This window comes from Heptranchias perlo, chromosome 6 (genome assembly GCF_035084215.1).
Source record: "Heptranchias perlo isolate sHepPer1 chromosome 6, sHepPer1.hap1, whole genome shotgun sequence".
Taxonomy (NCBI): Eukaryota; Metazoa; Chordata; class Chondrichthyes; order Hexanchiformes; family Hexanchidae; genus Heptranchias; species Heptranchias perlo.
Window position 1 is genome coordinate 20,162,248 of NC_090330.1, and position 12,022 is coordinate 20,174,269.

At 41.8% G+C, this 12,022-nt stretch overlaps 1 protein-coding gene across 2 annotated transcripts in view; it reads left to right on the top strand.

Moving 5' to 3' along the window:
• Positions 1-406: 406 nt before the first annotated feature.
• Positions 407-12,022, top strand: part of vps36 (vacuolar protein sorting 36 homolog) — a 48,187-nt gene continuing 36,571 nt past the window's right edge. For both annotated transcript variants that reach the window (XM_067985877.1, XM_067985878.1), the window contains exons 1-3: positions 407-555; positions 3,389-3,457; positions 5,180-5,250. In XM_067985877.1, the coding sequence (XP_067841978.1) occupies positions 460-555; positions 3,389-3,457; positions 5,180-5,250 (236 nt within the window). In that variant the 5' untranslated portion in view covers positions 407-459. The remainder of the gene's footprint in view (positions 556-3,388; positions 3,458-5,179; positions 5,251-12,022) is intronic.

Sequence of the window (12,022 nt, forward strand, 5' to 3'; positions counted from 1 at the left end):
TTAGCAAAATTGACTTTGCACAGAGATTTGTTAGGATGTGGAGTGCCCTACCAGATACGGTGATAGAAAAAGAACCCATAGGGGCTTTTAAAATGGATAAATATTGAGAGAGAAAAAATAAAAAGACTATTTGGACAGGGGAATGTGACTAAGTGGTAACTCAGAGAGCTGGTGCACGCGTGGTGGGCACTTTCCTGTGCTGTAAAACTCCGTTAGTCTGTAAGAAACGCTGTTGCATCCAAAGAGGGAACAAGTTGAGGCAGTGTTGCAGCAACACTCTTACAGGAGCAGTGCTCTGCAATGATGATGGTTCTGTTGAAATGACGTTCCAGCAAGTGGCGGTGTTGTTGCTGTGAGGCGCACCATCCGGCAGGTGGTGGTGTCGTAGGCGTTGCTGGTACAGGAAGTGAGGCAGCCCTGCCTGGTTTGGGTCCGGGTTCGGGTCCTGGTCGGTCGGTGATGGACCGCTTCGTGTGGGCGAGCGGCCTGTTGGACATTAACGAGACTCTGGTGATACAGCAGCGCGGGGTCCGGTTGTACGACGGTGACGAAAAGGTAAAGTGAGCAGGGCTGTGCTGTGCTGTGCTCAGCGTGGCCCCCAGAGTACGCGAGTCCGGGGCAGAGTTAGGCCCGGTCCTTGAAACCTTCATCATCGTTTAATAACCCGGAGCCGTGTTATGAGGGAAATTAAAAAGATAATTTACAAAGACCACCAGCAGCTTCAAGGAAGATCTGATTCTCGTATGAATGAAATGTAATAAAAACATTAAAAATTTCACAAAACATTTAATTTAATCTGAACGTTTTGCTATTTAAAGGGTTCATTGCCATGACATTTGCCATATTCCCTAACGGCTATGCCTGGTGAAAATGTGGGATACTGTAACCTGGGGGCGGGGGGGAGATGCTCTCCAAGGCGAGGCAGTGTCGAAGGCATCAAATTAAAAGATGCTTTTATATTGTTTTTTGGTCATTGGCTCCAGCTACCTGATGAAGCTAAAACTGCCAGATTTGGTTAGATCTGTGGCCAGGGCGAACTGTTTTCCTGTAGCCCATCTACCTGTGCCTTGTAAAGGCACTGGTGGCAGTGCCAGCTAGGCACGTCCCCTCTTGATGTCATCATGGCACATACCCATGTCCCGTGTGCATTTTGTGTGTTGTAGCGTCATTAATTGCTTATGCATGTGTGCCAGTGGCCAATTCGTCCTGGCAACTTTGCACTTGTGCTCCACCTCTGCCGTCGATTCTCAGGGACGAAAATAAATTCTGGAGCGCGGTGTTACTAGGCCACCTTCCCTAGACCCGGCTTTTGATATAAAAAGCCCAATAAGCGCTGTTACCAGCTGCCATGTTTTCTATCGGTGGGAAAGGTGAGTGCTCAGCCTGTCCTTATGGGCCAGCAATGGGGTTTTCCCAAGCCAAACCAGCAGCTAGAAAATAAGATTGCTTTATACTGGTCTTAGAGTTATACTAGTGCTGCTGGCTCCCAAGACACAGGTCTTGTGCAGCCAGCAAGAACTCAAATATGAGCCTCCTGCATTTGCTAGTGGAAAGATTTTTTTAAAGCATTCCTCTAAGTTCAGTATAAAAGCTGCCGTAGCTGATTCTGTCTTTGTAGATACTTAAAGCATTTGTGGCAAGTAGGAGAGCCCATTATATTTGGTATGAAGGTCTCTATTTTTTCTAAGATATACAGGGTCTGGCTGGGCACTTCAAATTTTGTTGTTTGCTAGAACAGGAGAATCTATTCCCCCAGAAAGTTAAAAATACAGGTAACAAAATAACAAAAATTATTTTTTAAAAACAACTGAATAGGGCCCTTACCTCAAATTGCTGCTGTAAAGCAGTAGAGTGGTACTGCATACCCTCCCAGGCCTTGCACCTCCTAGATGCAGCCTTGGTATGGAATAAAATAAAAGTGTTTATGTCCCAGGATAACCTCTGCCGTGGAAGCATATATTACTTCTCTTTTTACCTCCCCTCACCAAACACCATTTTTCCCTCGAGAAGTTGTGAAAAGTAGCCTGCTCCTGGATCTCTGAAGATGCTGCAGTAGCCAGTCACTTGGAGATGTGTAAGAACATCCACGGGTGGTAGCTAGCATGGAAATGTGTTTTCTCCCTCCCTGCAGAAAAGTATTAAGCCTCTGCTTCGCACCCCTCCAGACAAGGTGGGAGTCGTTCTTTTAACATTTCAACTGCCCCACATTAAAGTTTTTTAAAAAAACATTGCAAAATAAAACACAAACCTGTCACCTTCAGGATTTCCTGCCCTGAAATTAGTGTTTTTAATTTATATATACTATTAAAAATCTAAGTTCTGTCATCTTTTCATTTAAAAGTACTGTCAACCTTGCCTACAGGTTTTTCAGTATTAATTGATCCAGTGATCCCTGCCCTATGGTACGATGCTTGTCATTTTTAATAGAATTTTCCATTAATGTGACAGCCTATGGCTGTTCCATGTTCTGGCCACCAGGTAGCATCATGGAACAGAATTGTCAACCTTTATATGAATATTTTTGATCTGCCATTTGATTACCTGAAATTTCTATTTCCAAAATAAGAGTTTAAACAAAATTAAAAATTCAAAAAATAACATGGTTTAATTTATCCATTGAATTGTATTTTTGTCTCTTTTAATACCTTCATTCTGGCCTCGGTCTGTCTCAAAAGCCCAGTCTTTGACTGGATATTTTAACCCACAGCAGTTAAGAGAGATCTTTCAAACACAATTGTGCATTCTGCGGTTTGCAGAAATTTCCAGAGTGAAATCTGCATATCAGGATTTGAGAGTTTCTTTGCTTTTTCCAAAAGACTTTGAAAGAAACAGAATTTTCAGAGCTTTTATTTCAGGCAAGTGATGTATTTATATAAATAAATTGTAATTGTGCTTTTCTGTTATGAACTCCTCAGAACAGAAGCAGCATGTGTGAACAGGAACAGATATTATGTGACAGACAGTAATGAGAATAAAAACAGCTGTTCGTTTTTTTTTGCTGGTTGGAAAGGAAAACAGAGATTGTTTACAGAGAATGACTTAAAAAAAATCCAATCATCTCTTTCGATTGTATATATCCAGTCAAAAAAATCTCTTCTGGACCCTTTTTGAGTTTGAATGATTTTTTAAAATAGAAATTGGAACCCTCTCCCAGAGCACCCAGACCCTGAGAGCCCACCTAAAATACTGCCAGACCCCATCCCAGTATTGCCAGATTCCAAAGTAATATTACCATTGTCCCTGGTAATACTACTTTGCATAACACCTGTCTTCATATAAAACCTCCAACGCACAATGAGCTATGCCATGGGATATCTGGTGTTGTGGAAAACATATCTATTGATGTCAATTCCTGTGCTGATAAAATGTAATTTTTTTTTTATTGCAGACAAAATTTGACTTAGGGACACTTCTTCTTAGTACACATAGATTACTTTGGAGAGACCAAAAAAAACATGTAAGTTTCTTGAAAATAGTTTCAATTGCAAGGCACTTGTTTGTCATTATGTGAAGTTAAAAGAATTATTATTTCCAATATTTTGCTAAAATAACCTATTTGACTTCTGAAAAGATTGCACACCATTTGAAACATCTATATATTTCAAATGTTGCCAATTTGACACAGGATTTAGCTGGCCTGTACAGCTCAGCTTTCACGTTGAAGGGGATAGGGTGACACTTCTGTGCAGAAGAAGTCAGGAGTACCCATTATTAGAAGGATCGGCCATAGGACTTTGCAATACTTGTACAGAACAATAACTAGAAACAAAAATTGTATTTCCACTGATCTCATCTCTCAGCGACAACGGGACATCAACAAAGCAGCTGACCATCACTATACAACTGAGAGGTTATACCTGTCAGGATAGAGTGAGCAGACTGGGGCTCTTTTCTCTAGAAAAGAGAAGACTGAGGGGCGACCTGATAGAGGTCTTCAAAATTATGAAAGGATTTGATAGGATAGACGTAGAGAAGATATTTCCACTTGTGGGGGAGACCAGAACTAGAGGCCATAAATATAAGATAGTCACTAATATAACCAATAAGGAATTCAGGAGAAACTTCTTTACCTAGAGAGTGGTTGGAATGTGGCACTCGCTACCACAAGGAGTAGTTGAGGATACTAGCATAGATGCATTTAAGGGGAAGCTAGATAAACACTTGAGGGAGAAAGGAATAGAAGGATATGCTGATAGGGTTAGATGAAGTAGGGAGGGAGGAGGCTCATGTGGAGCATTAACATCGACATAGACCATTTGGGCCGGATGCCCTGTTTCTGTGCTGTACATTCTACGTAATACTCGTGATTAGTTACTTGGTCCAACGCACTAGTGAAAATATTTATCATTTCATATGGAGGATCATGAACAGTTTTATTCATAATGCTTTATTTTTTTTCATTAGTGTAGAAAAAGATAATTTTAATGAATATTTCTAAGTTTTGTAGCCGAGGAAAATCAAGTATTGTGGACTGGGGGATATGGTTCACATTCAGCCTCAGCTGGCATAATTGTGCATCTCCTGCCTTCCACCCTCCCGCCCAGTAGTGAGTTGGTGATTTCACTTGGGTTGTCACAACACTGAATAAATGAGAAGCTTTTAGTGAATGGGAGGGACCGTTTTAACCCAGTACCCGATCTGGCTGAGAGCAAGAGTGTAGGAAGGATAGATAGCCTGAGAAAGTAGAATAAGTGGCATAAAATGTATTAAGAAAAATAAACTAAACTGACAAACGTATAAAAAAAAACTCGGTAAGAAGTGTTTGTCATTCCAGGGATGTTACTGTAAAATCTAGAATAATTTTGTTTTTTTATTATAAGTTACAGTAATCATAAGTGGGTTAAAATTCAAAAATAATATTCTCAAGCTTAACTAAAGTGAGACCGCCAGTGGGCATATTACAATGCTATTGAAAATTATAGTCACAACGTCAAAAAAAACACTGCCATCCTTCATTACTTTTTAATAGTACCTGTTCATTTTTTTTGTATGGGTTTATCTTTATCATTTGGTTGGTGCGCAGTGTGTTTTTAGCGTTTTGTTGTATAATTCTAAGTATTTTAATCTTTACTAAATTAAAATGCTGAAGATAAGTTGTTATCTACATTTTGCACTGTTCAAATTGAAAATGCTGAGGGGATTTAGCCACTAAACTACCTTCCTTTTGTTATTACTGTAGGAGTGCTGTATCACTTTACTGTTGTCGCAGATTGTTTTCTTTGAAGAACAGGCAGCTGGAATTGGAAAAAGGTCAGGCTTTACCAGCAAACGCTTCAGAAACATCACACTTCTATAAATCCATCTTCTATATCCTTTTCCCATGGTCCTGTAAAACTGATGTTCAAATCCAAACCACTGATTCTAATTCTTTATTTGATGTAATTTAAAACAAAATAGTGGGGGTGAAATTCCTCAGGTTGATAATTTTACTGGAAAAAAACAGCATTAGTACGAAACAGGAGAAATCCTAGTAAAATTATCAGAAGGCAGAATTTCATCCCAATTATACAGTACGTTAATGCTGCAATCTAATATGCCATAGAATGGTGGGATACGGGGAGTTTCAATGTCAGCTGCGCATGGGGTGGAGACGTTGGGTACTGGGAGGGGGGTGTTGTGTGGAGGTGAAGGATGAGAATGGGGAGAATGCAGAGCAAATTACACTGGGTTCTCACATAGCAGCCAGCATACTTAGCATTGGGAGAAGCCTGGGAACAATTCATTGGTCTGCATTATTGGATGGGGAATTGAGCATAATGTGGCAGGGCATCTCAATGCCAATTTCTGCAGCAAGTCCAAGAAATTCTGTAGTATGAGAATAGATTCTATTTTAAAATTTTCATCCTCATGTTCAAATCCCTCAATGGCCTCGCCCCTCCCTATCTCTGTAACCTCGTCCAGCCCGACAGTCCTCCAAGAACTCTGCATTCCTCCAACTCTCGCCTCTTGTGCATCCCCTACTTCCTTCACCCCACCATTGGTGGCCATGCCTTCAGCCATCTAGGCCCTAAACTCTGGAATTTCCTCCCCAAACCTCTTTGCCTTGGTACCTTTCTCTCCTCTTTTAAGACGCTGGCTTAAAACCTACCTCTTTAGCCAAACATTTGGTCACTTGTCCTAATGTCTCTTCCTTTGGCTCGGTGTCAATTTTTGTCTGATTCTGCTTCTGTGAAGTGCCATGGGATGTTTCTTACATTAAAGGTGCTATATAAATGTAAGTTGTTGTTGATTTGGGAACTTCTCAATCTCAGTGTAGATATTTTTAAAAATACTGTATAAAATTATACGTACAGGTGGCTGTTGTTTAGAAAATTGGGCAATTTCAAACTATCTGAAAGCATTTTACCATTTTAAGCCTTTGAGTCACCATGTAATGCTATTTGCATCAACCACTCCTTGCGGTAGCGCGTTCCACATTCTTACCACTCTGAGTAAAGAAATTTCTCCTGAATTCCCTATTGAATTTACTAGCGACGATTTTATATTTATAACCTCTAGTTTTGGACTCCCCCACAGGTGGAAACGTTTTCTCTATGTCTACCCTATCAAACCCTATCATTATCTTAAAGACCTCTATCAGGTCACCCCTCAGCCTTCTCTTTTCTAGAGAAAAGCGCCCCAGCCTGTTCAGCCTTTCCTGATGAGGATATCTTCTCAGTTATGGTATCATCCTTGAGAATCTTTTTTTGCACCCTCTCCAATGCCTCTACATCCTTTCCATAATATGGAGATCAGAACTGTGCACAATATTCCAAGTGTGGTCTAAACCAAGGTTGTATACATGTTTAACATAACTTCTTTGCTTTTCAATTCTATCCCTCTAGAAATGAACCCTTCTATTCCTTTCTCCCTCACATGTTTTTGTCTAGCTTCCCCTTAAATGCATCTATGCTATTCGCCTCAACTACTCCATGTGGTAGCAAGTTCCACATGCTAACCACTCTGGCTAAAGAAGTGCCTCCTGAATTCCTTATTGCATTTATTGGTGACTATTTTATATTTATGACCTCTAGTTTTGGACTCCCCCACAAGTGAAAATTATTTGTAATAAATATGTTGGTTAGAGAAATAAAACATAAATTACTCTCAAATGGAAAATGATAGGCAAAGTGAATTACAATATGTATGGATTGATTATTTGTTTGAAAGTTCATCCCTGTTATCGCTGTAATTCATCCTTAGTAAGGTTTTCCTTGTGAGTTCAAGCTTTTGTCTACAAATTGAAGATGAACTTTCTGGAGTTTCCTACACTCTAAGGAGTTGTATGATGTGATTGCTGCTAAGAAATATTTCATAATTCTCAATGAACATACATTCCATTGAGAAATAAAAACACCAGGGGAAAAGTGATCCATCCGTGACTAACTAAAGAAGTTAAGGCTAGTAATAGATTAAAAGAAGAGGCTTATAATGTTGCCAAGAAGAGTAGTAAGTCTGAGGATTGGGAAAGTTTTAGAAACCAGCAAAGGATGACCAAAAAATTGATGATAACGGAGAAAATAGAGTATGAGAGTAAACTAGCAAGAAATATAAAAACGGATTGTAAGAACTTCTACAAGTATACAAAAAGGAAGAGAGTAGCAAAAGTAAACGTGGGTCCTTTAGAGGCTGAAACAGGAGAAATTATAATGGGGAATAAAGAAATGGCAGAAAGGTAAACAAATATTTTGTATCTATCTTCACAGTAGAAGACACAAAAAGCATATTAGAAATAGTGGGGAGTTTTTTGAGGATGTAACTAGCAGGGTAGATAAAGGGGAACCAGTGGATGTATTATATTTGGATTTTTAAAAGGCATTCGATAAGGTGCCACACAAAAGGTTGTTACACAAGATAAGGGCTCATGGGGTCAGGGGTAACATATTAGCATGGATAGAGGATTGGTTAATGGACAGAAAGCAGAGAGTAGGAATAAACAGGTCATTTTCAGGTTGGCAGGCTGTAACTTTTTTTTATTCGTTCATGGGATGTGGGCATCGCTGGCGAGGCCAGCATTTATTGCCCATCCCTAATTGCCCTTGAGAAGGTGGTGGTGAGCCGCCTTCTTGAACCGCTGCAGTCCTGTGGTGAAGGTTCTCCCACAGTGCTGTTACGAAGGGAATTCCAGGATTTTGACCCAGCGACGATGAAGGAACGGCGATATATTTCCAAGTCGGGATGGCGTGTGACTTGGAGCGGAATGTGCAGGTGGTGTTGTTCCCATGTGCCTGCTGCTCTTGTCCTTCTAGGTGGTAGAGGTCGCAGGTTTGGGAGGTGCTGTCGAAGAAGCCTTGGCGAGTTGCTGCAGATCATCCTGTGGATGGTACACACTGCAGCCACAGTGCGCCGGTGGTGAAGGGAGTGAATGTTTAGGGTGGTGGATGGGGTGCCAATCAAGCGGGCTGCTTTGTCCTGGATGGTGTCGAGCTTCTTGAGTGTTGTTGGAGCTGCACTCATCCAGGCAAATGGAGAATATTCCATCACACTCCTGACTTGTGCCTTGTAGATGGTGGAAAGGCTTTGGGGAGTCAGGAGGTGAGTCACTCGCCGCAGAATGCCCAGCCTCTGACCTGCTCTTGTAGCCACAGTATTTATATGGCTGGTCCAGTTAAGTTTCTGGTCAATGGTGACCCCCAGGTTGTTGATGGTGGGGAAGTCAGCGATGGTAATGCCGTTGAATGTCAAGGGGAGGTAATTAGACTCTCTCTTGTTGGAGATGGTCATTGCTTGGCACTTGTCTGGCGCAAATGTTACTTGCCACTTAGCCCAAGCCTGGATGTTGTCCAGGTCTTGCTGCATGCAGGCTCGGACTGCATTATTTGAGGGGTTTCGAATGGAGCTGAACACTGTGCAATCATCAGCGAACATCCCCATTTATGACCTTATGATAGAGGGAAGGTCATTGATGAAGCAGCTGAAGATGGTTGGGCCTAGGACACTGCCCTGAGGAACTCCTGCAGCAATGTCCTGGGGCTGAGATGATTGGCCTCCAACAACCACTACCATCTTCCTTTGTGCTAGGTATGACTCCGACCATTGGAGAGTTTTCCCCCTGATTCCCATTGACTTCAATTTTACTAGGACTCCTTGATGCCACACTCGGTCAAATGCTGCCTCGATGTCAAGGGCAGTCACTCTCACCTCACCTCTGGAATTCAGCTCTTTTGTCCATGTTTGGACCAAGGCTGTAATGAGGTCTGGAGCCGAGTGATCCTGGCGGAACCCAAACTGAGCATCGGTGAGCAGGTTATTAGTGAGTAAGTGCCGCTTGATAGCACTGTCGACGACACGTTCCATCACTTTGCTGATGCTTGAGAGTAGACTGATGGGGCAGTAATTGGCCGAATTGGATTTGTCCTGCTTTTTGTGGACAGGACATACGTGGGCAATTTTCCACATTGTTGGGTAGATGCCAGTGTTGTAGCTGTACTGGAACAGCTTGGCTAGAGGCGCGGCTAGTTCTGGAGCACAAGTCTTTCAGCACTACAGCCGGGATGTGGTCGGGGCCCATAGCCTTTGCTGTATCCAGTGCACTCAGCCGTTTCTTGATATCACGTGGAGTGAATCGAATTGGCTGAAGACTGGCTTCTGTGATGGTGGGGATATCGGGAGGAGGCCGAGATGGATCATCCGCTCGACACTTCTGGCTGAAGATGGTTGCAAACGCTTCAGCCTAGTCTTTTGCACTCACATGCTGGACTCCACCATCATTGAGGATGGGGATGTTTACAGAGCCTCCTCCTCCCGTTAGTTGTTTAATTGTCCACCACCATTCACGACTGGATGTGGCAGGACTGCAGAGCTTTGATCTGATTCATTGGTTGTGGAATTGCTTAGCTCTGTCTATAGCATGTTGCTTCCACTGGTTAGCATGCATGTAGTCCTGAGTTGTAGCTTCACCAGGTTGGCACCTCATTTTTAGGTATGCCTGGTGCTGCTCCTGGCATGCTCTTTTACGCTCCTCATTGAACCAGGATTGATCCCCTGGCTTGTTGGTAATGGTAGAGTGAGGAATATGCCGGGCCATGAGGTTACAGATTGTGCTGTAATACAATTCTGCTGCTGCTGATGGCCCACAGCACCTCCTGGATGCCCAGTTTTGAGCTAGTGGGGTGCTGCAAGGATCAGTGCTTGGGCCTCAGCTATTTACAATCTATATTAATGACTTAGATGAGGGGATCTAGTGTAATGTATCCCAATTTTGCTGATGATACAAAGCTAGGTGGGAAAGTAAGCTGTGAGGAGGACACAAAGAGTCTGCAAAGGGATATAGACAGGTTACGTGAGTGGGCAAGAAGGTGGCAGATGGAGTGTAATGCAGGGAAATGTGAGGTTATTCACTTTGGTAGGAAGAATAGAAAATCAGAATATTTTTTAAATGGGGAGAAACTATTAAATGTTGGTGTTCAGAGAGATTTGGGTGTCCTTGTCCATGAAACACAGAAAATTAACATGCAGGTACAGCAAGCAATTAGGAAGGCAAATGGTATGTTGACCTTTATTGCAAGGGGGTTGGAGTACAAGAGTAAGGAAATCTTGCTACAATTGTACAGGGCTTTGGAGAGACCACACCTGGAGTACTGTGTGCAGTTTTGGTCTCCTTGCCTAAGGAAGACCCTTACTTGCCTTAGAGGCAGTGCAACGAAGGTTCACTAGATTGATTCCTGGGATGAGAGGGTTGTCCTTCGAGGAGAGATTGAGAAGAATGGGCCTATGGTTCGGTGTCAAATTTTGTTTGATAATGCTCCTGTGAAGTTTCTTGGGACATTTTACTACGTTAAAGGCGTCATATAAATGCAAGTAGTTGGAGTTTAGAAGAACGAGAGGTGATCTCATTGAAACAAATAAAATTCTTAGAGGGCTTGACAAGATAGATGCTGAGATGCTGTTTCCCCTGGCTGGAGAGTCTAGAACTAGAAGGGCCATAGTCTCAGGATAAGGGGTGGATGATTTAGGACTGAGATGAGGAGGAATTTCTTCACTCAGAGGATGGTAAATCTTTGGAATTCTCTAGCCCAGAGGGCTGTGGAGTCTCCGTTGTCGAGTATATTCAAGACTGAGATCGATAGATTTTTGGACCCAAGGGAATCAAGGGATATGGGGATCGGGCGGGAAAGTGGAGTTGAGGTTGAAGATCAGCCATGATCTTACTGAATGGCTCGAGGGGCCGTATGGCCTACTCCTGCCCCTATTTCTTATGCTCCTCTGCATGTGGAAAATCCACTCTCAGAAATGTGGTATTATTGTACTGGATGTATGGTCTGCTTCTTGTTTCTGGTTTTGCTAATTGGCACTTAGTTCTGTGGAATCAATGTGGCATTTAACTTTTATCTGAACTAATCTGACATCTGACTATATCTAGCCTCAAAGGGCCCATTTAAAAGTAATGGAAATTCCTGAAATTCATGAGAATTTCATAGTGAAATGATGAGGATAGAAATCAAAACCAGAAAAAGGCTGTCTTATTTTCAGACATATTATTTCCAATTTGGAATAGTAACTCAGGTAATATTTGTTTTTCTAAGAGATTCTATGTTTATATATTTGTCATATTTAAAAGGATAGTGTGGTGTGTTTCTCTTGGCAGTAGAAGGAACTGAAGCTTTTGTTTTGCTAGGAAGCGTGTGCTTTAACAAAGGTTTTACAGTAATTAATGAGTTTAGTTTATTATTCTTCTGGGAAGGGCCTGCAATCTTTTGGCAGTTGATCTTTTGGCTTTCCTAGATTAATGATGACTTTCTGGAACAGGAGGGAGAGATGAGGGAAAGTTGATAAAACACAGCATTGCAAAGTTGATAGTGCAGCAGGTGGTCAGCTTTGTTGTTCAAGTCTGGAATTGAGATATTTAATAATTTCCAGCGGAGTCAGATGTGAAGGATTTGTGGACAGCATCCCTATCTTTCCAGTATTTTAAAAATAATAGTCGTAACATCAACAACTGTTTGACATCAACCTAAATAAAGAGCACATTAAATATTAAAAAGCTACTTTATAGGTTTTCAATATTTGTGTTTTTAAAACAATCATAATAAAAGAGTTTTAT